Source organism: Aphanomyces invadans, assembly GCF_000520115.1.
Source record: "Aphanomyces invadans strain NJM9701 unplaced genomic scaffold supercont1.55, whole genome shotgun sequence".
In the NCBI taxonomy this organism is placed as follows: Eukaryota; Oomycota; class Saprolegniomycetes; order Saprolegniales; family Verrucalvaceae; genus Aphanomyces; species Aphanomyces invadans.
This window is the reverse complement of record NW_008580200.1, coordinates 162,255-185,846: the sequence shown is the minus strand read 5'-3', so window position 1 is coordinate 185,846 and position 23,592 is coordinate 162,255. Positions and strand designations below refer to the sequence as shown.

General features: G+C 59.7%; 10 protein-coding genes across 30 annotated transcripts; 4 read left to right on the top strand and 6 right to left on the bottom strand.

Moving 5' to 3' along the window:
• Positions 1–140: 140 nt before the first annotated feature.
• On the bottom strand, positions 141–5,783 carry H310_13693 (hypothetical protein). The gene is made up of 3 exons (XM_008881309.1): positions 5,478–5,783; positions 5,312–5,428; positions 141–5,253 (listed from the first exon to the last, which is right to left on the bottom strand). The coding sequence occupies exons 1-3, from the start codon at positions 5,742–5,744 to the stop codon at positions 238–240; spliced, it is 5,400 nt and encodes a 1,799-aa protein (XP_008879531.1). The 5' UTR covers positions 5,745–5,783; the 3' UTR covers positions 141–237.
• A 103-nt stretch (positions 5,784–5,886) lies between these two features.
• On the top strand, positions 5,887–7,094 carry H310_13692 (hypothetical protein). Its single transcript, XM_008881308.1, has 4 exons — positions 5,887–6,073; positions 6,126–6,199; positions 6,256–6,823; positions 6,876–7,094. The coding sequence occupies exons 1-4, from the start codon at positions 5,904–5,906 to the stop codon at positions 7,030–7,032; spliced, it is 969 nt and encodes a 322-aa protein (XP_008879530.1). The 5' UTR covers positions 5,887–5,903; the 3' UTR covers positions 7,033–7,094.
• Positions 7,095–7,201: 107 nt separating this feature from the next.
• On the bottom strand, positions 7,202–8,667 carry H310_13691 (hypothetical protein). Its single transcript, XM_008881307.1, has 2 exons — positions 8,243–8,667; positions 7,202–8,190 (listed from the first exon to the last, which is right to left on the bottom strand). Exons 1-2 carry the CDS (start codon positions 8,639–8,641, stop codon positions 7,261–7,263), a joined length of 1,329 nt encoding a protein of 442 aa, XP_008879529.1. The 5' UTR covers positions 8,642–8,667; the 3' UTR covers positions 7,202–7,260.
• A 59-nt stretch (positions 8,668–8,726) lies between these two features.
• Positions 8,727–10,948, bottom strand: H310_13690 (hypothetical protein). The gene is made up of 4 exons (XM_008881306.1): positions 10,101–10,948; positions 9,518–10,054; positions 9,371–9,472; positions 8,727–9,319 (listed from the first exon to the last, which is right to left on the bottom strand). The coding sequence occupies exons 1-4, from the start codon at positions 10,281–10,283 to the stop codon at positions 8,816–8,818; spliced, it is 1,326 nt and encodes a 441-aa protein (XP_008879528.1). The 5' UTR covers positions 10,284–10,948; the 3' UTR covers positions 8,727–8,815.
• A 51-nt stretch (positions 10,949–10,999) lies between these two features.
• H310_13689 (hypothetical protein) lies at positions 11,000–13,526 on the top strand. Its single transcript, XM_008881305.1, has 4 exons — positions 11,000–11,888; positions 11,956–12,555; positions 12,607–13,194; positions 13,243–13,526. The coding sequence occupies exons 1-4, from the start codon at positions 11,052–11,054 to the stop codon at positions 13,462–13,464; spliced, it is 2,247 nt and encodes a 748-aa protein (XP_008879527.1). The 5' UTR covers positions 11,000–11,051; the 3' UTR covers positions 13,465–13,526.
• On the bottom strand, positions 13,368–18,463 carry H310_13688 (hypothetical protein). Of its 6 annotated transcripts, XM_008881299.1 has the most exons (11): positions 18,279–18,463; positions 17,963–18,220; positions 17,623–17,916; positions 17,300–17,575; positions 16,824–17,213; positions 14,922–16,724; positions 14,311–14,874; positions 14,179–14,267; positions 13,894–14,131; positions 13,785–13,838; positions 13,368–13,744 (listed from the first exon to the last, which is right to left on the bottom strand). In XM_008881299.1, exons 1-11 carry the CDS (start codon positions 18,414–18,416, stop codon positions 13,466–13,468), a joined length of 4,383 nt encoding a protein of 1,460 aa, XP_008879521.1. In that variant the 5' UTR covers positions 18,417–18,463; the 3' UTR covers positions 13,368–13,465. The 6 variants fall into 6 exon arrangements, with proteins under 6 accessions (XP_008879521.1, XP_008879524.1, XP_008879523.1 ...); XM_008881302.1 differs by having other exon boundaries at positions 13,894–14,267; XM_008881301.1 differs by having other exon boundaries at positions 13,785–14,131.
• A 105-nt stretch (positions 18,464–18,568) lies between these two features.
• Positions 18,569–19,677, bottom strand: H310_13687. 2 transcript variants are annotated; one of them, XM_008881297.1, is made up of 3 exons: positions 19,226–19,677; positions 19,075–19,182; positions 18,569–18,958 (listed from the first exon to the last, which is right to left on the bottom strand). In XM_008881297.1, the coding sequence occupies exons 1-3, from the start codon at positions 19,593–19,595 to the stop codon at positions 18,834–18,836; spliced, it is 603 nt and encodes a 200-aa protein (XP_008879519.1). In that variant the 5' UTR covers positions 19,596–19,677; the 3' UTR covers positions 18,569–18,833. The 2 variants fall into 2 exon arrangements, with proteins under 2 accessions (XP_008879519.1, XP_008879520.1); XM_008881298.1 differs by having other exon boundaries at positions 18,569–19,182.
• Positions 19,678–19,706: 29 nt separating this feature from the next.
• H310_13684 (hypothetical protein) lies at positions 19,707–23,559 on the bottom strand. Of its 13 annotated transcripts, XM_008881287.1 has the most exons (7): positions 23,058–23,494; positions 22,940–23,005; positions 22,752–22,845; positions 21,360–22,681; positions 21,072–21,319; positions 20,854–21,016; positions 19,707–20,806 (listed from the first exon to the last, which is right to left on the bottom strand). In XM_008881287.1, the coding sequence occupies exons 4-7, from the start codon at positions 22,435–22,437 to the stop codon at positions 20,271–20,273; spliced, it is 2,025 nt and encodes a 674-aa protein (XP_008879509.1). In that variant the 5' UTR covers positions 22,438–22,681; positions 22,752–22,845; positions 22,940–23,005; positions 23,058–23,494; the 3' UTR covers positions 19,707–20,270. The 13 variants fall into 13 exon arrangements, with proteins under 13 accessions (XP_008879509.1, XP_008879506.1, XP_008879507.1 ...); XM_008881284.1 differs by having other exon boundaries at positions 22,940–23,559; XM_008881285.1 differs by having other exon boundaries at positions 22,752–23,005.
• H310_13686 (hypothetical protein) lies at positions 19,740–20,297 on the top strand. Its single transcript, XM_008881296.1, has one exon. The coding sequence runs from the start codon at positions 19,779–19,781 to the stop codon at positions 20,253–20,255; it is 477 nt and encodes a 158-aa protein (XP_008879518.1). The 5' UTR covers positions 19,740–19,778; the 3' UTR covers positions 20,256–20,297.
• H310_13685 (hypothetical protein) lies at positions 22,379–23,559 on the top strand. 3 transcript variants are annotated; one of them, XM_008881293.1, is made up of 4 exons: positions 22,379–22,832; positions 22,882–23,053; positions 23,117–23,185; positions 23,247–23,559. In XM_008881293.1, exons 1-4 carry the CDS (start codon positions 22,438–22,440, stop codon positions 23,457–23,459), a joined length of 849 nt encoding a protein of 282 aa, XP_008879515.1. In that variant the 5' UTR covers positions 22,379–22,437; the 3' UTR covers positions 23,460–23,559. The 3 variants fall into 3 exon arrangements, with proteins under 3 accessions (XP_008879515.1, XP_008879517.1, XP_008879516.1); XM_008881295.1 differs by having other exon boundaries at positions 23,117–23,559; XM_008881294.1 differs by having other exon boundaries at positions 22,882–23,559.
• Positions 23,560–23,592: the final 33 nt, after the last annotated feature.

Below are 23,592 nucleotides of genomic sequence, written 5' to 3'. Positions count from 1 at the left end.
AATTCAAAATGTTGGGAAGTTCCAACCTCAAGCCTGTTCGTTCTTGTAGTACAGTACATTGATAGATACTTAATGGAATTTCTTAAATATATCTATATTATAACAATAACAACACATTCATATTATAATATACGATAACGGTGCGTCATTCGGCGGCCACGCGAGAAAGCGGCGGGCGACAAGTGCCGTGCACAACCCACGGCGAGACGCTCGAGAACACTATATTACGTGCATACGCTAGTCGCGGAAGAAGTCGTCGTCGTCGCCAGGTGCTTGCATCGGCTGGACAAAGCTGGGAAACGTCCGGCGTCGAATCTTGTCCAGTTCTTGGCGCATGAACTCGATCTCTTCACTCTGGGCCTTGGCCAAATCGATGAGCTTCCGGCGCACCGTGATCGCCTTGAGCTTGTTATCTTTCCCGGGGTTGGCCGACCCCTTCTTCGTCTGCCCCGTGGACGTCACAGCCGCGGAGGCTCGACGACTCGCCACAATGTCTTCGCGGATGTGGATGTGTGTTTGCAAATCCTGGAGCTGCCGCTTGAACTGCTCGTTTTCCTTGAGACGGTCGGCAAGTTGGTTCTTGAGCGCTTGGGTCGTCTTGGACAGCTTGAGTTGGTGGACCTGGTGGCTCTTGCCCATGTACGCGAGCTTGGACTCGAGAAGGATTTGCTCCTGCTTGTGCTTTTCGCTCGCGTCGCCGGTCGTGATGAGTTCCTGGAGGTTCTTCGTCACGCGGAGCAGCTGGAGGTCCGTGTAGTGGTCCTCCGTGTTGCGCGTCAGCATTTCGAGGTATGCGTGCTCCCATTCCATCAAGTTGATGTTCTTGCGAAAGTTCTTGATCTTGCCGAGGATCGACACTTGCTCGTTCCCGTGGACCATGATGGTGGCATTGAGCGACTCGACGCTGCGGCGCGCGATGAGGAGAGCGCTCTCCGTCTCTTCAAAGAGCGTAACAAGGTCGTCGCCGCCGCTCGCTTCGTCCTGGCCCTGCTTGATCTTGACAAGGATCGGGTGATTGTCGCTGTTCAGGTCCATCGTGGCCACGAGTTCGTGCAGCGCCCGCGAGTACCGGTCGGCTTTGTCCTCGAGCGCCGCGACTTTGGCCCGCGTGACGTCTACGACGTCCTTCGCCTCCATGTACATGTCGTTCTTGCGCCGCACAACGTGCTCCAACGTTATCTTCTTGACGCGGCACTCGTTCAAAACAGTCCACACGACTGAATCCGTCGCGATGGACTCGGGGCGGTCGACGTCAGGATCGAGCGGGAGGAGGCGCTTCGCCTCGACGGCCTTGTTCGGGTGCATCCTGCGCCGGTCTGCGTGACTGAACGGGTCCAAATTGCCCAAGTCGCCGACGCTATTGGCGCTCGCCAGAGATCGCGTCGACCCGACATCCTTCCGCCCCGCCTTCATCTTGTGGTCGTCCTTGGCGTCGTCGGTTTGGGGCCGTCGCTTCCGGTACAGCTCCACGAGCGCCCGCATCACGTCGTGTTCGAGCGGTGTGCCGCCCGCGGCGTCCTCGATCTCTTTCGGGAACGCTTTCTCGCACGCTTTGTCCTCGTCGACAGCGTATTGCCATGCTTCGCGGCACGCGTCCATGTGCGCCGTGAACTGCGACACATCGCCTTCCAACGCTCGAATGTCGGCCATGATGGTGTCGATCTCTCGCTGGAGCAGCTCCTTCTCGTGACAGCAGTGCTCGTGGTCCATGAGCACCTCGCCGAGCCGCAAGATGTACATTTGCTGCGTCAGCACACTCATGCGCGTCGCCAAGTACAGGTCCTGGAGGCACTTGAGCTTGTCGTCGAATGCTTTGCAAATGTCACCGACGTCGACCTTGAGCTTCTTGAGCTCGAGGTCGAGCGCTTTGCGGGCCTTTTCCTTGTCTTCGAGCACCTTGATTGCTTCGGCTTCGAATGCTGCGACCTTTTGCTTTTGCTCGGCTGTCATGTCGTCGGGCGCGACGTCGTCCATCCACGCCTCCCGCGCGACCGTGTGCGCCACGATGGTTTCCTTCTTCGTCTCGAGTGTGCCGTTCATCATGTCCGCCAGCGCGCGCCCGGCCACGTCGTCCTTCTTGTTCTTCTCGTCCTGGAGCCGCGCTGCCGCCTCGGCCGCCTCGCGGACTTTGCGCCGTTCGTCCGTCTCGTACGGCACCTTGGTCGCCTCCCCCGGCAGCAGACGCATCATGGAATCGGCGATTTCGTCCGGGTGCCACTTGCACGTGACGGTCGTGGCCGACGCGTCGAGCCCGAGCTCGGCGCAAATTTCGCGCATCCGACTGTTCTTGCCTTCGATCTCGTCCATCTTGGCTTCCTTGACCTTGACCATCGCGTCAAATTCTGCGTTGTACTGCATGATCAAATGCCGCTCGTATGCTTGCAGCAGGTGAATCTGCGTGCGCTGCTGGTTGCGGGTGCGAATCATGGCCGGGTGGTAGATCAGGTCCACGAGCCGAAGACATGACGGGCCTTGGTCGCTGTCTGCCCGTGCGGCGTCCGTCGCATCGGGCAAGGTCGCCGCCTTGGCCGGTTGTTGCGCGTTGGACGACGATCCATTTTTTGCTGCCCCCTTTTCCGTCGCGGCGCCGCCGCCCGACGCACTCGCCATGTCGGCCACACCGACCTTTTTTCCGAGCGACGGATGCAACAAACCAGCGTTCACCATCCACGAGATGTTGGGCGGAATGACGTCGCTGTGATGGTACATGGATGAATTGCGCCGATGAAGCGAGTGCTGCTTGGTTGCGGTCGGCTCGGCCACCGCCGCGTGGAATTCAAGCTCTCGCAGCCGCAGGATCGTGTCGAAGCGGCGGACCTCCGCCTTACCGAGCTTTCGCATGGGCAGGTTTACCACTTGCAGGGACGAGTGGAGGCCGTGCAGTTGGACCCCGTGGACTTCGCCCGAGTCCCAGAACTCGACACGCATGCGGTCGCGGACAATGTTGAGCTCGGCGATCTGCCGACTGATGTTGCGGCGGACTTCCTTGGCCCTCTTGTCGCTCTGAGCGAGCAGCGCAGCCTCCTGGCTCCGGTTGACGACAAATTCGTGGCGCTCGAGCGCCTCCGTCTCGGGCAACTCGGCGTTATGCTGGAGCATCGTCTTGAGCTTGAGCTGGATTTCCGCGAGGGGGCCGCGGATCGCATCTTTGACGGCTTCAAACTTGGCGCGCACGAGCGCCGCCTGCTCGTCGGCGTACAAGTCCAGGAACGGTTTGGGGTCGTCGGCCAGGACGAGTCGAAGCTTCTTTTCCGACAATGGCGCCCCCTGCTTGTCCTTGGCCACAATCGCCGCGTACAATGGGCTAGCGCCTTCCGCGGCGCTCTTGAACATGACGACCGACGGATCGACGTGCACGTCAATGCAAAAGATCGCGCCGTCCACCCCCGTCGAGTACACAAACAGGTAGTCGTCGCACGTGGCGAACACGAGCGCCGTGACCGGCCCCGAGTGGATGGGGAGGCTGCGCTGCTTGCGCACGTTGATGTCGACGTCCTTGAGGAAGACCGCGCTGGACGATCGCTTTGTCTGGACAAGCCACAGCGTGACCACGCCGTCCGCGCCGCCGGTCGCGACAATCTCTTGACCGTCTTTCGACGACAGGATGCTGCGCGCGATGGCCGTGATCGGCTTGGCATGAGCATGGAGAACAAGGGTCTTGAGCTCGCGGTCCTTGGCCGCGCCAGGCGCGTCGTACACCTTGACCAGGTGCAGCGCCTTGTCGCCGCGGTTAAAGTACGCGAGGAGCTTCCCCGGTGTGAGCAGGAACGCCCCGCCGTGGCATTCCAACGGAAGAGTTGGGTCGGCGCCAAGGGGCATTAGCGGTAGCTCGGTCGCGAGGCGGTCGTCGAGGTTGTTGGGGACTAGCACGTAGCTGACGCCGCGCGCGGCGGTCGACACGAGAAAGTACGTGGACTCGAGGCTGGACGTTGGCACCCACTTGATGAGTTGCGGGCGGTGCGCAGTCCGGATAAACGCGACGACGCGAAACTGCTTGTCGGGCTCGACCGACATGACAAACACCGCCGTGTCGGCGGACGACGCGACGAGGACGAGTGGCAGCGACGGATGCAGTTCGACGAGATCGATGGGAGCGGTCGAAGGAAGGAGGCGCGCGGTGTGGAGCGGCGCGACGTCCACGGACGTTGTCGCCTTGCTCAGCCCGACGATGCGAACCCGGCCAGCAGCGTCGCCGACCACGAGGATCGGATCGAGGGTTCGCGCGGCCAGACTCACGATCGGAACGGCAGTCGCGGCGGCGGCGGCGGTGTCTGCAAGACCAGTCGTCGCAAGCGCTGGCGTCGACGAAAACGACGGCTGGGACGTGGCCGCGATCGACGTGTTGTCAAACAGATCCAAGACGTCGACGGCAGCGAGGCTGCGACACCCCACGACCGCCCATACGTGCAAGAGACCAGACATGCCGCCTGTGACGAGGACCGCGTCGTTGGTGGTGCCGCCTGCCGGAAGCAGCGTCGAGACCGCCACGATCGCGCCCGTGTGGTTGATGCCCAGGGACTTTGCGGCAGGCTGCTGCTGCTGCTGTCGGTCTTGTGCGTCGTCATCGACCGGCTCCACGAACGCCTTGAGCTCGTACTGGCCGCCGTTGGTCGTTCCCGCGACAAGGACAACACACGTCGGGGACAGCGCGAATGCCGTGATCGGATGGGGAAGCGCTGTTGTTTGCAGGACGAGGGTCAGGTCGTCGGATGCCAGCCATCGGATCGTGCCGTCCGAAAACCCCACGACGAGGCTCTCGGCGGTCAGTGCCAGCGCCGTCGCCATGACGGGCGCGCGCGACAGCGGGACGATACGCGCGACGACGGCACCGGTGGCCGAGTCGAGCGTCACGAGCTCGCTGCGCGCATTCACGAGGTGGATGTGCCCTGCCGCCTTGGACCAGCAGTGGCTCACGTAGCGATACCGCGTCGAGACGTCGTCGTCGTCGGCGGCGCCGTCATCGTTGAACGCCGGCAGCTTGTCGTTTGCGCCTGCGAGGAGAGCACGACTGGACTGGGTTTTCCCGAGATGCGGCGCCGCGTCATGGACGCCCCACGCCGCGCCGTCGACCTTGCTAAAACAACACTGGCCGTGCATGCCATGGCATATGCGCCAAAAGGTGACTGCGTCCGCCGTGACCGTCATGAACGTTTGCGCGTCGAGTGGATTGAATGATGCCATCGTGACGCGCGTCGGCAGCACCGCGGTGCACCCTTCAATACAGTCGAGCTTGTCCACATCCCACACACGCAACTAGTCAAAAGAATGCACACGATGAGCTCGTCTTGGTCCTTGCGACGGATGGCGCAACCTCGTTGGAGGTTGGGGTAGTCCCGACCGACAGCAACCTGGACCCACACCGCGAAAACTGGACGAGGTAGTGGTCGAACACGCAACTCTCGTCGACCTTGAGCTTCCCGCGCAGTTTCTGTGTGCGAGGAAACGTCAGGCAAGCAGTCACCGACCGGAGTCCGTACCTTCTCCGGGAAGGAGTAGATAGACACTTCCGCGCGCTCTTCGCACGCGGCGACGGCAACGTGCGATGCCTTCGCGTTGGCGTCGAAAGATGTGATCCGAGTGGACTTTGACCGAGTGAGAAAGTGCTGCGAGTTGCTCACGATGGACGAGAACTTGAGCACGTTGCCGCACTTGGAGACGGTCGTGTGCTCGTCTATAAGGACGACCATTCCTCCGTCGTACGCGAACGCATGCTTTGCCGCGGCGTCCACGGCAGTCGCCGCCATGCTGTCAGATCGCGCGACCGTTCCGAAAATGGCCTTCTATTGGACCACGAATGGACCAATCAAATGGCAGAAGGACGGGTGGTGCCGATTTATCCGGTTCCGGATACCGATCGCGACCGGGACTCGTCGGAATTTTGCGATTCGGCAAGAACGCGCACGATGGCTTCTGTCGACGCAAGAAGCACGAACCCGGTTGCGATGGCCGTCGCGGCGGTCTCCGACCCGCAGTACCGCCACTTTGTGGGTGGTGCCATTGGAGGCATGACGGCAGCTATCATCACGTCACCGCTTGAAGTGGTGAAGACGCGACTGCAAACGAAAGCTGGCCGGTACGTTGCATCGGAAACAAGCCATTCCAGTGCTGATGCTTGCCACGTATAGGGACACCATGTCGCGCGCGGTGCAGCACCATCGCTTGACGACGTCCAACGTGCTGCAGTCAATTCTCCAGCAAGGTGTGGAGATGGATCCATCCGAATCGTTGGTGTGACTCATTCTCAATGCCTCGTAGAAAGTGTATTTGGCCTGTGGCGTGGAATCTTGCCGAATCTTCTTGGAGTCGTCCCCGCCCGCGCTGCGTACTTCGGCTGCTACGCCAAGTTGAAAGCATCGCTGTGCGAGTATGGCTTCACCGGCACAACGGCAAATTTCGCATCTGCGTCGGCGGCTGGCTGTCTCACCGCGTCGGTTTTGAGTCCTATCTTTGTGATCAAGACTCGCATGCAACTCATGCCAGTGCACACGATTTCGTTGCCATCGTCTGCTCCCGCGACCATATCCCACTCGCTTCCTCGCTTCCACTCCATGCACGAAGTCGCTCTCGACATGTACCGCCGCGAAGGGATCCGGTCATTTTTCAAGGGTCTTTCTGCTTCCTACTGGGGCGTGTCCGAAGGCGCAATCCAGCTTGCTCTATACGAAGAGCTCAAGAGCCGCCTTGGAGACGAACCATCCAAGCCGCAACTGTTTGTGCTGGCCGGTGTGTGTAAACTCGTGGCTGCTGCCGCCACATACCCGCATGAGGTCGTGCGGACGCGTCTGCGTGACCAGCGCACGCCCACGGACGGCTCCTTGCCACGGTATGTTGCGTCTCTAAGTTCTGACCACGATGGATGGCTCATTCTTGTTCAGGTATCGAAGCATGTTCCAGGCCCTGAACGTGATCTACCAGAGCGAGGGGCGGCGTGGCTTGTACGGAGGGATGCCGGCTCACTTGATGAAGACGGTGCCGAACGCCGCGATCATGTACGTGGTGCTCGAGATGGTTGTGGACCAGCACCAGGCGTAGGAAGCGCGTCGCCGACATAATTTAACACGATGGACATTTGAGTCTTGTGAAAGGACAGTTGAACCACGTGAGTTTTGGCGGGCCAATCAATTTCCAAGGGACCACTGGCCAGCACGGACCGACATTCAGTGTCGTTTTTGCGAAATGGCGGCCACATTTGACGAAAACACAGTGAAAAATCGAGCATGGTTTCTAAAATAAAACATCACGACGGACACCACGTCGGACCTACACGTGCGCCCGCTGCTGGCGCTTCCCGAGCCGATCGAACTGAGCGATCATGCTCGTGGTGCGCGCCGCCAAATCCTTGGTCTTGGTGATGACTTGGCGGTACACCGAGTCGTATCGGGTGTCCATCACGATCACGTCGTTCTGCGAGTCGATCTTGGCGTCGAGCCGCGCGTTTCGGATGAGGTCGACGATCCACTTCTCCGCATCGCCCTTTTCATTCATGGCGAGCTTGTCGGCGAGGAGCGAGATGTCGATCGTGTGGTGGATGCGGCAGTAAATCTCAAACGTGAGGAGGCGGGCGTTCTCCATGAACGCGGCCATGTTCTTCTCGGCGAGGAAAAAGTCGGACGCGAGCACGTGCTTGCACTCGAGGAGCTTGGTCTGCGCCAACTCAAAGTCGAAATGCACGTACAAGCATTCGAGGAACTCAATGACGGGGTCCCGGTACGCCTTGTCGTCGACGTGGATGATGCGCAGCAGCTCCTTGATCAGGTAGCGACGCTTCTTGTGCAGGATGACGCCAGCAGCGAGGTACCGCATGAGCCATGGCGCGTTTGTCTGGATTGCTTCCAGGCATCGCGACTGCAGCATAAAGTCGACAATCTGGTCGCGGCCTTCTTCGTGCCACGCAAACACAAACAGAGACCAGTGCAGCAGCCACGTTCGTTGCTGGAGCTGCTCGAGGGGCGACCGCCCAGAGGCATCGATCGCTTCATTGATGCGCGTGATGTCCGCCAGCGCGTCTTCCCACCGGAAGACCAGGATCTCGGCGGCCAACTTGCCCCACAACGCGTTCAAGTACTTTTCCGAAGCGTTCGGCACCAGCACGCCGTAGTACGTCAAGTAGGTCAAGCAGTCCTGGTAGTTGCCGCACTCGTATTGCAACTTGGCGAACGTGTACACACCTTCCAACACATCGGACGTGATCTAGGGATCGAGAGGGTCAGGCATGCATGGAAGGATCAGACAAAGGTCGTACGGCGTGATGCTGTTCGAGGTAGGCGGCCGTGAGAAGGCCGTCGTTCTGGAGGGCGATGATCTTGACCTGGTTGTCCATGAGGGTGAGGAACGGCTTGCAAATATCTTTCGCCGCTTTCACTTCGTCCACGATAACTTGGCGCTTCTTTTCAAGGTCGGCGGGGACCTTGGCCGCGCCGTGCAACGCTTGATGCACCTCGATGGCAAAATCGGCCATCTTGGTCGGTTTGAGCAACTCGAGCTTGGCGGCTTGGAGCTGCTTGTCGTCGTACATTTCGTTGCTCGAGAGAAAATCAATCAACGGGAACATGAAGTGCAGGTCCATGAATGGCGCCAGCGAGTTGGTCAGGTCATGTTGCGCCGTGGGGACGCCGGCGCTGGGTGCTTTCGAGTCGGTCATCGCTCTTCGGGGAATGCAAACTCTTGACTGGTGGCTCTGGGGGTGACCGGTTGTGTTTTTTCGACAACGTTTATTGACAATACAATTGTCAAGTCATTGAATTCGATTTGAAAGCAGCATACAATATACTAGTTTTGACATGTCTATATCCGGTCGGGATTGCACCCGCCGCCGTCAACGGCGGCGAGTCGCCGGCGGCCCCGTGGCCTGTTGCATAAAGTGCTGCATCCCGATTGTCATCATGGCCGCCAACATCTCGGGGGTAATTGCTTGAGATGCTTGGTTGTGCTCGTGGGATTGATGTTCGTTCGCGTAAGCGTAGGCAGTGGCACCTGTCGCATGCACCCGCGTGCGCGCCGCTGCAAAGTCGGCGGCGCACACGGGTCGCTTGGACACTGTGTGGACAACAGGTGGTGATTCGTCCTTCGGCGAGACAGGAGCATTCGCTGCTCGGAACGCGTCAATGTGTTCTCGCAGCGGAAGCATCAGCGCGGCACGACACAGCTCCTTCAAGTCGCTGCCGCTAAAGTTGACCGTGTCCCGCGCCAACGCGGCCAAGTTCACGTCGGCATCCAACGCTTCATGTTTCAAATGCACACGGAGAATCTGCTCGCGCTGGGTCGCGTCGGGTAGCTCCACCTCGAACGTGCGCGGCATGCGGCGGAGAAATGCCGCGTCCTACAACACGCGCGTCAAGCATCATGCAGGAAGCCGTCGACGGCAACGCACTACGTCCGCAGGGCGGTTGGTCGCGCCGAGGACGATCACGCCGAATCCTCCGCCGTCGGGCGACGAGTTGTCGGCAAATCCGTCCCATAAAGCCAGGAATTCCTACACGAAGAGCTCAGGCGTGTGGAGAGATGCTGAGAAGAGTACCGTCTTCATGGAGTTGTATGTGGGGTCGGACGCACCGCCGTTCCGCGCGCCCATGAAGCTGTCGACTTCGTCGATGAAGATGATGCATGGCGCGAGCTTCTTGGCGAGGGAGAATGCGGCCTTGACCAGCTTCTGGCTCTCGCCAAACCACTTGCTCATGAGGGTGCTGATTTTGAGGTTGATAAAGAACGCGTCCGACTCCTTCGCGATCGCCTTTGCGAGAAGGGTCTTTCCTGTCCCCGGTCGGCCATACAGAAGAATGCCTTTGGGAACTGCGAGGAGCTTGGACTGGGCAAAGAAGTCGGGGCATTGCAATGGCAGCACGACAAGCTCATGCAGATCGCGCTTTTGGGCGTCGAGTCCTCCAATGTCGGCAAAGGTCACGTGGAGATCGGCGGGGTCCACGAGGTCGGCGGCAATGATCGACTCGTAATGGTTCATCGTAATAGTCGCGCGCTTCGATTCCGCGAGCCGCTTCTTGAGCTTTGCTGCCGTGTCCTTGGACTGATACATGTCTTCGATCATGGGTTTGTAGGACTATCAGTAGGGACATCAGAGCCCGATCGAGACAGGGGCGCTAGACCTTGTACAAGTACTGCGCGCACACATACGTCCCGTAGAGCAGGAGCAAGTTGAGCGTGATGTCCAAGGCTTGTTCGACGGCAGAGAACTCGTTGGACGACGAACCCTTTGACGTCGCGCTGCCACCGTCGGCAATTGCTTCGGAACGTGGCGGGGAAAGAGCTTTGCTGTTCGTGCCGCCCATGAGAGATGCCGCCGCCGGTGTGTCGACTGGCAGAACGGTCAATTGGATTTAAAACGCGTTAAAACGATTAACGCAATGATAAAAAACGCGTTGCAAAAACTGGTGTGGCACTCGGACGGCCCCTCGAAGGTCGCCGGCAAGCGCGCCGACAGGGGCCACGCACAGCCAGTGCGCTTTGTTGCTGGCTGTTCTCTCGCTGCCCGATTCTAGCCTGGAGCTGGCGCTTGAACTGCTTGCCTGGCCACGGGTGGCATGCGTTCGTTGATGCCAGCGATGGCGCCGACGCAAACCTTCGCATCCAGCTTTGCGAGAACCTAGTAATTGGTGCAATGGCCGACCCGTTGACCTGGTGCTTGTGGACGCTGTCGAGCTCGCTCCGTTCATGACACCAAGGTTTGGCAAACTGGCGCAACTTTTGCTTCCATCGTATTTGTGTTCAATACAAGGTGGACATCTCTCAAGCGAGCCATTATCCTCGGCGGTGGACGATGCGAGCGTCAAGGACGCGCCGCCGACGGCCATTGGCGCGGCGGCGCTCTCTTCCATGGCAACCACCGTGGAATGGGACGGAAAGGTCGTTCCGGATATATTCGGACATGATGGTCCAATCAAATCACCAGATTTCAAACCGCATTCATTTTAGCCAATGAAACGTCAATTCGGAATGTTAGGAGCTCTGATTGGTGGATTTGAGAAATTTCGTCTTCGGCCTGGGCGTTCAACTGGCAGTTCGACAAATTGAAGCGATCGGCGGCGCGGACAGGCAGCATGAGCCAACCTGTGCTCCCTTCCATGAAAACGAGCCCATCGCAGGAGATGGCGCACGATCCAGACGACGGTCTGAGTCTACTGAGCCCCCAGCAATTGCGTGATTTGGCCACCCTTCATGCACTCGTCGAGTCGGAGTGCGGCACTGTCTACTCGAAAGGCGACTTGGACTTGACGCTTCGGGAAGTGAACTGGGACACGGCCAAAGCATTTCGCATGCTGCGCAACCGTGAGGAAGCGACGAAAAAGCGCGCGCGTCTTCCTGATGGCTTCCACGACACGTGGAACCGGCCAAAGAACCCACGTTTGTCGCTGCCACCCAACCATCGACTCTTCCACGAGAAGTATGACTCGTTCACTCCGTTGCAAGCTGCTCGCGAACTCGATGCTCGTAACGCCGTAGTCAGTGCCAGTGCCCCAGCGCATTTCGATGCTTCTCCGTCCGAGTACAACCTTCCTTATTCGCAAAAGCATCTGTCCCCACCTTCAGAAGAAGTCGAGAACGACGACGATGACCTTGATTCGTCCACCCAGCTGCCTCTCCAAGAGTGCGATCCTACCGCCGCGGCGAACCTTTTCTCGCTTCACCTCTCGAACCGCGCCAACCCCATTAAGGACGAAGCTGCGTCGGCTCCGCAATCGCCCCCATTGGACGATGTTTTCACAAAACTTGCGGTTGCATGGAGCCCCGACGTGAAGAATCTACTCGATGCGGCATGCGCGGCGCACGCTGCGGCACTCCGGCACAACTCACCCACGTTTGACGCGACCGAGGCCTCGAACCTTCTCTTGGACATTGTTTCGCTCTTGCCACATGTTCAACGACTCGATGCTCTGGTGCGTTCCCCAAATCTCGTGACCTGTGCGTGTTGGTCACTATGAATTCGTCCTGGGCACACGTTAGGATGGCCGCATTACCCCCACGGACGCAGAAGTTGCCGCGTCCGACAAGGCCGCGATGCTGGACGCGATGGCGCCGCTTGTCGCCCCCGAGGACAAGATTAAGGCGTTGAATGCCGCTTGCACCAACCACACGCGGCGTTTACAGGCGTTTTGCAAAGCCAAGGCCGATCTCGCCGCGATGCACGCCGACACGTTGCACAGATTGAAGACCAAGCTCGCGGACGTGACGGAGTTGGTCCAGCGCGGTCAGAAGCATGTCGCTGAGATGGCGGCGGAGCTGAACAAGGCGCGGACAGACGAAGTCGTGGCGGCCAAGAAGCTCCAGGAGCTCGTCCTCGCACGCCGTGCAGAGTATATTGCCACAGGCGTTCCTGGTGACGCAGCGCTCATCCGTGCACAGACCAATGTGTTTACGACCCAAATTGAAGTCGATGCGGTGACGGCCCGTGAGCTCCACGCTGCCGCCGAGCGCGCGACGACGGCAGCGACGGAAGCGTGGGATTGTGCCAACCTCGTCGACGTTTTTGGCATTGCTGCGCAGGCGCTCGTGCGGTATGTGGTGGCGCTGCGCCAGGAAACCATGACCCAAGCATTCAACGACGTACGACAGCTCCAACTCGAGGACACCCGTGTGGCTCACCCACTGTTGTAGTTCTACGTGATGGAGGCCCGCGCCAAGACGGCATCGGGGGCGCGGCTGAAGGAGGTTTTGCCCCGCGTCGTCGCGGAGCTCGTGTCGTTTGATGCGGCCCTGATCCTGCGTGTGCGGCACGCAACAAGCGAGGCGAACTTGGAGCGCAACAAGTTGAAGGAGCACGACATGCGCATGGGAACGTCGGCGCCGACGCGTCGGAAAAACATCCTCGAAACGATTGCCGAGTTTGAGAACGCTGTGATGCTGTCAAAGGAGCTCATGGACGAGACGGCGACGGCGCAAGACGCGCAGTGGACGGCATTGCTCGAGGTCGCGCCGACAACGGACGTGGCCACGCTGCTTGAATCCGAGTGTGCGACACACTGGCGCGACGTCGAAGGCCCATTGCGTGATGTATTTCTCAAGTTTGCCAAGTCTTCGGACCAGCCCAACGATGCATTTCCGCCACCAACGGCTGCAGCCACGTTGGTGGCGACTGAGCCGACGGCGCTCGGGAACGAAGAGTCTGTTCGCCACGTCGAGCCGCCGACGTCGACCGCCCTCACAACGACCAGCTCGTTTGCATTCCCCCCGAGCAAGTACCAGGTAAAAACCCCACACGACGTGCACTCGGTGGACTCACTGGCGCGGCAGGTCGGCGACATTATGTACACGCGATTCAACGAGCACGAGTTTCTGCGGTGCCGCGTGCTCGCCTACGTTCCGGCCGAGGCCAAGTACACGATGGAGTATGAAGACGGGTCGGTGTACCACGTGTCGGAGAAGCACTTGTTCACGGAAGCCGAGTACGCGCGGGTGGCGGCCGCGATGACGGCCGACGAACCAGACAAGCCGTCGACGTGTGCGATCATGTAAGTTAAACAACAATTTCATCGAGCTGCATCGAGTCTTGCTTGCCGAGGACGGGCCGTGTATCGATGTCGCTGCGCTGGACGGCGGCGGCGCCGTCGTCGTCGTGCGTCGGGCTCATGTCGACAAAGGTCGCCATGTCATCGCCGACGCTCTCGGTGTCGCTGAACCCATCGTCCACGAAATCGACGAGGTCGAGCTCAGGGAACGCAACCCCGATCTTGCGGATGGCGAGACAGAGGTGGTCCAGTGTGGCCTCTTGGACTTTGGACGGGGCCCCGCCTCGCTACAGCCGAATTACTCAACGCATGACGAGGTAGGCGTACCGCGCGGAGACCCTCGATCGACGACGTGAGCGCGCCATGTGCTTGGATGAATGCCTACTCACGCGTGTCAGTGCCGTCCCCCGCGCTATCGATGGCAAAGAAATTGTACGGCTGCGAGGGCGTGGATCTTCGTCAGTGGCATCGACAGGATGTCTTGCTGGACAAAGAGACGGAGGTAGACGCCGCCGACAACGACTTCGTCGGCGACGTCCGCGTACAGGTAGCGGTACGAGTCGGCAGCGACAAAGTGGTCGAGAAACCACACGGGCCACCGGGCGGCGTCCTTGGCCGCGGCAGCCACGTTTGCAACCTCGCGCCGCAACGTTTCGTTCAACGTCGCCTGCATCCTATGCCGCCACCATGAGTTGGTCCATGTTGCATGCGAGCCGCGTACTGAATGGTCCAGATGAGTCGCGCGGTCCAGACGTCGTCGGCGCAATGCAAGCGGACGACAAATGCAGCGGGGCCGTCCGTCGCAAGCACCTGCGAGCGAAGATGACGCCGATGGACCGTCACAAGCACATACCTCGACGAGGCCAGGTGTGAAGAGCTGGACAAGAACAGCGTTGAGAAGCGCCGCATTCGCCTGGAGAATCGTGGCCGCCGCCGTCACGACCGCCGACGTTTCTGGACTCGATGGCGTCGTGGCGAGCAAGTGGCTGAGAAAGACCACGCCGCCGCCGTCGACGAGGACCATCGGCGGCAGCACCGACGAGACCTGGCATAGCCGCGACACGCAATGCAACGCGGCAAACGCCAGCTGCGGACACGACGGCACGTCCGACAAGTACGCAAACAGTTTTGACAACAACGACGGACGCCGGTCGAACGCTCCGGGGTCATGGGACGCCACCACGACAAGCAACTCGAAGAACGCCGTCACGAGCGTCATGGCAACGTCGACGTGGTGCTGGGGCGGATCCGCCACTTGTTCGCGAACGAACTGGACGTACCGCGGCTGGAGCGTCTTGTCCACGACGTCCTGTAGCAGCGCAAACGACGACTCGACGACCGCGAGTGCGTGCGACGCATTGACGTTTGGTGGCGTCATGACATGGGCTAGCAACTGCAGCCCGACGCCCCCTCGTGCCTATCGCCACGACGTCAGTGCGCAGCACGAGCAACGCGTTGTCGTACCTGGTCGACTTCGCTCAACAAGCTGCGCTTGAGTGGACTCAGGAGCACCTCCAACACACGCGCGTCCATCGGTACGTTGTGTCCACCGCGAGGGAGCAAGTAGCGCAGCGCGCGAAGCACGAGGACCTGCACTTCCATCGGGTCGTCGACGTCGTTGTTGGCCGCCACAAACGACCCACGCGATTTCATGAGTTGCTGCAGCAGCGCGTCGATGGTCGTGCGGTACATGGCATCGGTCCACGTCGTTCGAAACGACCCTTCCTGCTCGACAAACGAGCGCAAAAAGAGGTGGCCGACGCAAATGTCGAGGTCGGTGCTCGAGTCTGGCTGGGCATCAAAGAATTCGCCGCTGTCGCTCTTTTGTACTGTGTTGGACAGTCGTCGACAGAGCCCGCCGTCCGAGACCACGGTGTAGTACTCCTGGTGCAGGCTGGAAAAGAGGCGGTGGCGAAGGGTCGCGCCCCACAGCACGTCGGCGGCCTGGACTGAATCCGCGTTAAAGATGGCCGCCAGCACCGTCGGATCGGCGAGGACGAGGTGGAGGCCGCACCCGTCGTGGCCGACCGCGTTGCGGAGAGTGGTTTGAAACAGCGACGGCGAGATGTACTTGGCCAGAAATGCAGACGCAGCGTGGGTCATGCGTCCGGCGTTGCACGGGTTGCTGCACGCGCTGAGGACGGCGGGCAGCACTTGTTCCAGGAACGAGCCACATGCCGTCGCGCCTGCATTCGTCAGGTGAGGCAAGAGGTGCTCGACCAGTCCAAGCAACGCTTCCAACGTCGACGGCCGCAGCACCGTGTGAAATACGCGCACCAGCGTGTCGCGCGCTGCAAGCACTTGTGGAACGTACGATTTGGCGCGCTGGACAAGGACTGCGAGCACATTCACCCCCGCGCGGACCATCGCATCGACGCCACCGTCGTCCGGCGCGGCCTCGCCATCCGTTCTTGCGTGGTGCGCATGCACGTGTTCGCTCGTTCGGTCCACGTCGTCATCGTCGTCGTCGTTTCCCGACTCGACCATGAGTCGGTGGACGTCATGTCGATCGGCGTCGCGTCGATCATCGCCGTCCGTGTCACTCGCGCGGGTGTCTTCAAAACGGCGCGAGGAAATCGCTGCATGGAGCGCCGCCACGACGGTCGCGACGATCGCGTCGTACGTGGTCACGAGGCTGTCGGCGGTGCGGGTGCGCGATGTCGAAATCGCCACGTGAAACAACCAAAAGCACTCGGTCGCGAACGCGTGTGTCGGTGGATCGGCGGGCGACGTTGCGCGTTGGAGTTGCTGGAGCAACGACTGCATCGGCAATTGCCCGTTAAACGTCATGGCGTACCGCCGCAGCAACAACCGCACGCACTTGATGCAGCGCAGTCGCCACAACGGGTTCGTTTCGACGGCGACTCGGTCCAAGACATGCCACGCAAGCAGCACGTGGTCCTGCACTTCGAACGGGTCGTTCAAGTTGCTCAGTTTGGGCAGCAGCGGGTCGAGAAAATACCCGTGGACGACCAACTCGCGCTGAAACGACGCATATCGCACCGTGAACTGCTCGGCATCCCACAATTGCATGGACGACGACGACAGGGCAGTCGATGACGACCGGGGCAGCGGCGACGTGGTGGCACGACTCGATGCGGACAACACATTGGCTTCCAACCTGGCAATCTCACGTCGCAGCGCCAGTTGCAGCTCGCGCAGCATTTCGCGCCGCCAAATCAAGTTTGGCCGCACGTGTTCGTCCCTCGCCGCCACGAGGACCTCCTGCCAGGTCTCTCCCTGCGTGCGCGCATCGTGCAGCCATCTCTACAAGGGGGACAAAGTCAGCGATGGCTAGCCTGGCATGGCCTTTGCCGTCAAAGGGGCTGTCACAACGCCGCCATGCCACCATCGTCAAAGCGATACCTGGAATTCGATGTGGGTGGCGGGGGTCGCCACCGATGACGATGACGTGTACAGCGCAGACGCCAGCATGGACGACGACGGCGCGACCGACTGCGCGTTGAAGCGAGGTTCAGATCGAAACGGACCGAGGAGGAGGCTCGACGACGTCGTCGACTTGGTGCTCTTACGAATCGACGCGAGTGTGTACTTGGAGACAAGGTCCGGCCGGTCTTCGATCGGGACAAACAAATCCACGGGGAGCATGCGGTACACAGCCGCCTTGGATCGACTGTTTCCAGCGCAGAACATCTCGACCAACGCGACCGCTTTCTCCCGGAAGAGTCGGTCGATGCCGTCTTCCAAGGGAGGACTAGCCTCGTCCATGATCTTGTCAGCGGTCAGCTCGCCATTCTACCGTGTTCATGCAGTGTCACGTTTCCGTTGCGATAGCCGCTGCGTTCCGCGGCCTGGCGCGTGCAAAGGAAGGCCGCACTCACCTGCATGTGCTGCCCCACCTCGTCCGGGGCCGTGTCCAGCGCGTACGACATCATGTACAGTAGCGCCCCGCAGTCTCGCGCCGTGTCTTGAAGTACGGTTACCTGGGCCACATCAGCGACGGAGAACAGTTCGAGAAGGAGATCGGCGGCCAAGTGGCGCAAGGAAGATGGTCCGGTCGATGATGCCGGGTACAGTTCCACGCTGGAACATGCCGCGCCGCGGTGGTGAGCCAAGTGCAGGAGGGTCAGGCGGGCATTGAGAAGGGAGTCTGTCACCTAGCATTTCATGGTGAAGTTGATGGTGTCGATGCGGATTTCTGTACTCGATCTAACGTGACTGCATCGGACGTGAGCTTGTTGCCGACGTAGGTCCAATGAAAGATGCGAAGCGACGCTTCAAGAATGGGCTCGGCGGACGAAGGTGCCGAAAGGACGGACGACGGATGGTGCTGCGCCAGGAGCGACCCGAGGACTTGGAAGCCCAAGTCGTCGGCAAGCGTTCGCTTGTTCAGCATCTCGATTTTGTCGCCGACTTCCACCGTTTTCAAGCCAGTCGGACGGGTTATCATCATGAGGAGCACGTCCAACACGGACGACGCTAGCGCCGGAGACCACATCTAAGACGGATTCGGTTGAGAGCGAACTCTGCCGAAGCATCCGCACCATGCACGTGAGAAACGGCTTGATCGAGTACTTGGGGACGAGTTTGTGGAGCTCGCGCCACTGCAGCAGACGCTTGAATGTGTCTAAGATCAAAAGCACGACGTCCGACTCGTCGGCAGCGTTGTTTGTCGCCGTGTTGTCGACGGCGGACTTCAACAAGCGGTGCACCGAGTCGAACAAGCGCTTCTCCTTGACGTCCATGGACGCGGCGGCCGCATTCTCTTCCGAGCTGTCGGTGCGTCTTCTTCGCTCAGGCATCTACCGTGGCAAGGTGAATACCACGAGATCCCTTCCCGATGCACACACACACACATACATCGAACGGAAACACGAGGCAAAACGTTTGCAAGACACGCATGATGTCGTCCTTGGTGCGCTTCTTCGCACTGCTGTCGCTGATCAAGATAACATCCTTGATCGCATTCCGCTGTTCGACAGACCCCGTCGTGCCCATGTTTGCTCGACTTGGGCGGCGCGCGCGCAGTGACGGCGGCGGCGGCAGTCGAAATGGAACAACAACACACACGCGCAAGATTACTATCCGGATAAATAAACCAATCGAATCGATGGGAATTCGGATCGGCCAATCCGACGGCCCATTTATCCGGGTGCGTTCCTGATCTGTCGCTGGTTTGCCGCAAGCGACGCGTCCGGCGTGGACGAAGAGACGTCGACGGGCGGCATGGAGACGAACCTCGTGGGAACGAGACATGCATCTTTCGAGAATTCGGGGGATGCATTCGTGTGCGATGAAGAATCGGTGGGCGAGGGTGTCCACTCGACGTGGCGACTGCACGACAAGAGAACAATGGATTGTAACGACTCGATAAGGGATCGACGCAGAGTACGTCTGCATGGCGCGACGATGCGTCTAAAAGACGCGGCGAACTTCAAACGTTCGACGAAGGTATGACATCTGCCAGAACGAAAGGCCCACGAGGATCGTGGCTTCGATGCACGACCACAAGACGATGCGGCTGTTCGTGTTGTCCACAACTATGCAGCAACCGTGTGTGAACAGGGAATAAACATGGGCAGCGACGACAAAGCACCATCTCCCGCAGACATGTGACACCGTGAACAACGAGGAAGGACGAGAGAACTGCGCTTACCGCTGTGGTGGTAGACGGCTTTGGCCTTCATGTACGACTGTGTGTCTTTGACCGTGTCCAGGTGGGTATTCAGCTCATACACCATGTCCTCCACCGCTCGAGCTTGCTCTACAACCACGATGACGGATGCGTACGAGAGCAACGGTCGTACCGATCTTGGTGGCGTCGGCATTTGAGAGGACGTCGTGGGCAGGATCGTCGGCGTGAAAGGAGAACCCAACACGGATATTGACCAGAGTGTTCTGGGCAAAGCAGACCCGGTAGATGCCGTCTTCGGGGACAGGGCTTACGAAGCGTCCAGTTGGACCAGTCTTGTGGAAGAGGGTGATTCCGCTCGGGCTGCTCATCGTTGTCACGAGTTCGTCGCCCATCCCGCGCAGCACTTGGTAGTTGAGCGACAGCCCTTCCTTGTACTTTGGGGACTCAAGGAAGAAACATTCAGGTTGTCCGGACGGAATGTCTGTGTTCAGGCTCATCACCGAGAGGACCATGCAGAGCACGGCGGCGGCGCGGACGGACATGTTCAGCGGCGGCAAGACACGTAACGTGGCAACCGCAAAATATACAGAAGCCCTTGCAATAAAAAACGTTTTATTTAGAATCTCGACTTTCCTTACAATCAAATAGATCTATTTGACCATTGTTTATTGTATTATCCGGACGTTATTAAATCCTGACGACACTCCACACAGGCACATCGCGCGATGGCAGGACGGCCGCCATCGTGGTGGGACCAAGTGCTGCTATCGCACACAGGGTCAACGACCGAAGTGCGCCGGCGCCTGGACACGCTCTTCATCGTACATGCTGGCATTGCGATTGTCATCGGCGGTAGCTGTCTCGTCCTCCCGCACTCCCTTGCCATGTCGGCGCTTGGGGCGTCCGAGTACGGCCACCTCGTGCATGAAGTCGTCCGTTTGTACGGCGCGTTGACGTTGGCACAGGGGTGGCTCGTGTGGAAGACGCGGCTCGTGGGTGATGCACTGATTCGCAAGACGTTCTGCCAAGCGTACTGCCTCTGTTTTCTCCTGCAAGCAGCTGCCCTTGTCCGCGCGCAGGTGTCGTCGCCCGAGAGTCACTCGGTGCTCAACTGGGTCAACATCATCGTGCTGGCTGCTCTCGGCGCCGCGTACGGGTACTTTGTCGTGTTCAAGACAATCAAAGTGTTTGAATTGCCATAAACATGATCACGTGCTTTACGTGTCACTCGAGTTGTTCCTGGCCTCGTCGATGGTCTCTGATCCGTCGGCGCTGGCGTCCATGGTCAAGTCGATGGGGGTAGCAGCAGCAGATGACGTGCAAATGCTCTTCGTCGGGGACGCTGCCATCCCCGTGGCGCTGTGCTTTGACGAGTCGTTGGCACGTGCGACAGTCCTGGCGGGCGTCGCTGTGACCAAGACTGGCGCGATTTTCCTCTTTTTTCGGACCGCGACGGTGTGGACCATCGGCGGCAGTGCTCCGTCAGACTGGTCGGGGGGGACGCTAGTCATGGGCATGTTGGCCGAGTCGAACGCCACGTCAGGAGACATGACGGTAGTAAATTGCCGGATCGACGTCGTGGCTCCGTCGGACGGTTTGAGTTTCTTCGCAACGAGTGTGTCCTTTTTGTCGGGCGTAGTCGTTGCTGGGGCAGGTGGCGGAGCGGGGGACACTGTGGCGGGAGGTTTCTTTCGGCCGCGCGGCATGTTGTGCATCATCTTGGCGCGCTGGGCTGCCAAGAGCCTGGTCAAATCTACAGCCATGCAAGTCGAGGATGCCATGTCGAGTCGGCGGTCGCACCTTCGGGCGGCACAGGCGCGCCGACGTCAGCCTCCGTCAACGTGATCAAGCTCACGTAGCCGTCGAGGGAGGCGGCGGCCAGGACTGTTCCGTCGGCGGACCAGCTGATGTCTGTCAAGTCGGCGTAATGAACTCGGTCGACGACGCAAATCGGGCGAGGAAGCTGGGAAAGAACGCCATGGCATACTACCCCTGTGCTCAACGAGATGGCGACATACCTGCGAGTCGTAAATCGCGACGGACGTAAGCGTCGCGACGGCAAAGATGACGCGGTACGGGAGCCCAAATGTGTTGCGGGCCGTGGGGACGCCGCGAAGGGCGTAGAGCACGGGGCTGCAACGGATGGCCAACGCGCCCTTTTCATGGCCAGGAAGGTGGAAGGCGGGCTCAAGCAAGTTGCCCCGCGCATAGACGTAAGCGGTGTGTGTTGGTGTGGCATGTGTCGAGTCGTCGCGAGGGGCGAGTCCTGCAAGGCGATGAGGTCGGCCACGGCTGCCGAGACGTACCTGCTGGGAAGATGCAAAAGTTTCCGTCGGGGGTCCACGTTGGTCGGCGTGAGAAGGATGGAAAGGTATCGTCGTGGAAGAGGAGTTGCTTTGGAGCTTTGACTAGGTCGGACGATGTGGGGTGTGCCACGGGTGTGTCAGCCACGGTCGACGCAGTCACAGCAGCGGCACAGTCTTTTGGCCCGAGCGATCGATTCGTGTGCAGGAGTTGGCACTTTTTCTTTTTCGATGCAGGGGCTCCAGACGTTGGAAAGCCATGGTACCCGTGGAGAGCGTAGATGCGGGCGGACCGGTCGTTGCCCGTCGTCACGAGGAATTCGCTGAGGGGGTCCCATGCCACGCCCTGGACGAACTGCGAATGGTCCTTCCGCTTCTCGATCAATTTCGCAGTCGGCACGTGCCAAATCGACGCGGTGTTGTCGACGGACACGGAGCACAAGTACTGGCTGTCGGGGGACCAGCTCAGGTCGGTGATGTCGCCCTTGTGACCGCAGGCGAGGAGGACGCGGCCGACGTCGCTGTTGCTGGCGACGGTACTCCAGTCCCACGACGAAGCGTCGTCATCGACCAAATGTTTCGGTCGCGACCACAGCACGATTGTGGAATCGTCACTTGCCGACGCGAGGATGGACCCGTCAGGAGAGAACCGAACGCAGTTCACGCTGCGATCGTGGGCTGACAGGGTGTACACGAAGACAGGCAATGGATCGTCTGTTGGCATGATCCACAGCCGCACTTCTTTGTCAGATCCTGCCGTTGCAAGCACAGTCGGGAGCGATGTTTGCTGGGGTGTACTACGGGAAGAAGAGGACGGCACATCTGCCGCCACAGGCGTCGAGCTCATGGTGTCGATCTCTCCACCCGTTGCAGCAGACGGCAAGATAGGCCGCCGCAGGTAGTCGATGGTCAGGACTGCTTCGTTCAGCCCCGTTGGACCGTAATGCCACCGGATCTCCGGAGTGTCCACCCTCATGCCGCCACCTCGTGTGAAAATGGCGGCAATCCGGATACGAACGTTCGCCATCCGGAACGTCGCGGTATCCGGATACATCAGCCGTTTCAATTGCCACATCTCCATATGGGCGGGCGGTTGAGTTTCCTGCGCCGAAAGCGCGCGAAGCAGGCGGTGGTGGAGCAGCCGGTGGAAGCACCGGTCGTCGTGGAAGAGCCACCACCTCCACCACCACCCGAGGTGTTCGACAGCGCGACGTTCTGGGACGCCTTGAAGGGCATCCTCCGCTTTCGCCGAGGCGATTACTCAACCCCCCTTGACAAGGCAACCCTTCGTGTCGTCGATGCAACAAAGGTCAGTGGCGACGAGACTGAGGAAGTGAAACGTGTGAGCAAAGCGCTTGGGGATCGCTTCATTGCGAGCGACGACGCAGTACTTGCCCTAAAAGGACATGATGTTGCGATGGAACACTTTTCGTATGCGTTGTCGTTGCTCGCACTCGGCAACACCACAGCCGCTTGGTAAGGTGCAAACCTGGAAACAACTTATAATGAATGTGTGCTGATGTAGCAATGAGTTCGCAAATGCCATCACCAAGGACCCGTCGTTTGGACGAGCGTACACACACCTGGCCCACACTCTCGTTCTCGACACCCAAGACGACACAGCAACACTCGAGCGCGTCGTGGGGTGCCTGGAAAGCGCTTTGAAATACGACGACACGGAAGTTCGGGAAAACATGGTACCGTGCATGCGCCTGGTCTTGATTGCCCCAAAAGCTGAATGCTCTTCTTGGCTTGCGAAGATCCTCTTAGCTGAAGTGTACTCGCTGCTGGGCAACCATGCTGCCGCATTGGACGTGTACGGTCGCTTGGTACGCCTTCTCCATCCGCGCCGCCAGCTCTTCTCGAAGAACACCTTACGCTTTGATGCAGGCCAACGTGGAGCACGAATGGGAAAATGTGTTTCACATGGCCCGCTGCGAATGGGCACTGGGACGGTATGACAAGAGTGCCGCGCTGTTGAGCACATTGCACCTGGACGACCGCGATGCCACGGACCCTTCCATGGCCAACAAGCGCCTCGTGGTCGCAGACGCCCACGCGCTTCTCCGGCAGCAGCATCCTGCTGTCGTCGCCGCGAGTTGACGCGCGTGGAATCTCTAGATTGTTCGAGGGACCGGTATTTAAAATGTGCAGCTTCCCATTCCGATGCAAAATAATACTGTAACGTTCACATATCCTGGCGTGCAATAAAATGCTACATACACAATGAAGTGGT

Excerpts from the sequence above, each read along its gene's own strand:
- H310_13688 (XM_008881299.1), bottom strand. The coding sequence starts at position 18,416 with ATGGGCACGACGGGGTCTGTCGAACAGCGGAATGCGATCAAGGATGTT. Across the intron at positions 14,132-14,178 it reads CGACTCATCTGGACCATTCA|GATGCAGGCGACGTTGAACG; the intron begins GTACGCGGCTCG and ends GTGGCGGCATAG. Across the intron at positions 13,745-13,784 it reads CGATCGAGGGTCTCCGCGCG|CGAGGCGGGGCCCCGTCCAA; the intron begins GTACGCCTACCT and ends ATTCGGCTGTAG.
- H310_13690 (XM_008881306.1), bottom strand. The coding sequence starts at position 10,283 with ATGGGCGGCACGAACAGCAAAGCTCTTTCCCCGCCACGTTCCGAAGCA. Across the intron at positions 10,055-10,100 it reads GCGCGCAGTACTTGTACAAG|TCCTACAAACCCATGATCGA; the intron begins GTCTAGCGCCCC and ends CCCTACTGATAG. Across the intron at positions 9,473-9,517 it reads CATACAACTCCATGAAGACG|GAATTCCTGGCTTTATGGGA; the intron begins GTACTCTTCTCA and ends CTCTTCGTGTAG.
- H310_13689 (XM_008881305.1), top strand. The coding sequence starts at position 11,052 with ATGAGCCAACCTGTGCTCCCTTCCATGAAAACGAGCCCATCGCAGGAG. Across the intron at positions 11,889-11,955 it reads TTCAACGACTCGATGCTCTG|GATGGCCGCATTACCCCCAC; the intron begins GTGCGTTCCCCA and ends GGCACACGTTAG. Across the intron at positions 12,556-12,606 it reads TGACCCAAGCATTCAACGAC|TTCTACGTGATGGAGGCCCG; the intron begins GTACGACAGCTC and ends CCACTGTTGTAG.
- H310_13691 (XM_008881307.1), bottom strand. The coding sequence starts at position 8,641 with ATGACCGACTCGAAAGCACCCAGCGCCGGCGTCCCCACGGCGCAACAT. Across the intron at positions 8,191-8,242 it reads ACCTCGAACAGCATCACGCC|ATCACGTCCGATGTGTTGGA; the intron begins GTACGACCTTTG and ends CTCGATCCCTAG.
- H310_13693 (XM_008881309.1), bottom strand. The coding sequence starts at position 5,744 with ATGGCGGCGACTGCCGTGGACGCCGCGGCAAAGCATGCGTTCGCGTAC. Across the intron at positions 5,429-5,477 it reads TCTACTCCTTCCCGGAGAAG|AAACTGCGCGGGAAGCTCAA; the intron begins GTACGGACTCCG and ends CCTCGCACACAG. Across the intron at positions 5,254-5,311 it reads CTACCCCAACCTCCAACGAG|TTGCGTGTGTGGGATGTGGA; the intron begins GTTGCGCCATCC and ends TCTTTTGACTAG.
- H310_13684 (XM_008881280.1), bottom strand. The coding sequence starts at position 22,437 with ATGGAGATGTGGCAATTGAAACGGCTGATGTATCCGGATACCGCGACG. Across the intron at positions 21,320-21,359 it reads CTTTTGCATCTTCCCAGCAG|GACTCGCCCCTCGCGACGAC; the intron begins GTACGTCTCGGC and ends ATCGCCTTGCAG. Across the intron at positions 21,017-21,071 it reads TCGCGATTTACGACTCGCAG|CTTCCTCGCCCGATTTGCGT; the intron begins GTATGTCGCCAT and ends GTTCTTTCCCAG.
- H310_13692 (XM_008881308.1), top strand. The coding sequence starts at position 5,904 with ATGGCTTCTGTCGACGCAAGAAGCACGAACCCGGTTGCGATGGCCGTC. Across the intron at positions 6,074-6,125 it reads CTGCAAACGAAAGCTGGCCG|GGACACCATGTCGCGCGCGG; the intron begins GTACGTTGCATC and ends TGCCACGTATAG. Across the intron at positions 6,200-6,255 it reads GCAGTCAATTCTCCAGCAAG|AAAGTGTATTTGGCCTGTGG; the intron begins GTGTGGAGATGG and ends AATGCCTCGTAG.
- H310_13687 (XM_008881297.1), bottom strand. The coding sequence starts at position 19,595 with ATGTCCGTCCGCGCCGCCGCCGTGCTCTGCATGGTCCTCTCGGTGATG. Across the intron at positions 19,183-19,225 it reads TGCCGACGCCACCAAGATCG|AGCAAGCTCGAGCGGTGGAG; the intron begins GTACGACCGTTG and ends TCGTGGTTGTAG. Across the intron at positions 18,959-19,074 it reads AGCCGTCTACCACCACAGCG|TTGTGGACAACACGAACAGC; the intron begins GTAAGCGCAGTT and ends GTTGCTGCATAG.
- H310_13686 (XM_008881296.1), top strand. The coding sequence starts at position 19,779 with ATGGCAGGACGGCCGCCATCGTGGTGGGACCAAGTGCTGCTATCGCAC.
- H310_13685 (XM_008881293.1), top strand. The coding sequence starts at position 22,438 with ATGGGCGGGCGGTTGAGTTTCCTGCGCCGAAAGCGCGCGAAGCAGGCG. Across the intron at positions 23,054-23,116 it reads CGGAAGTTCGGGAAAACATG|ATCCTCTTAGCTGAAGTGTA; the intron begins GTACCGTGCATG and ends TGGCTTGCGAAG. Across the intron at positions 23,186-23,246 it reads TGGACGTGTACGGTCGCTTG|GCCAACGTGGAGCACGAATG; the intron begins GTACGCCTTCTC and ends GCTTTGATGCAG.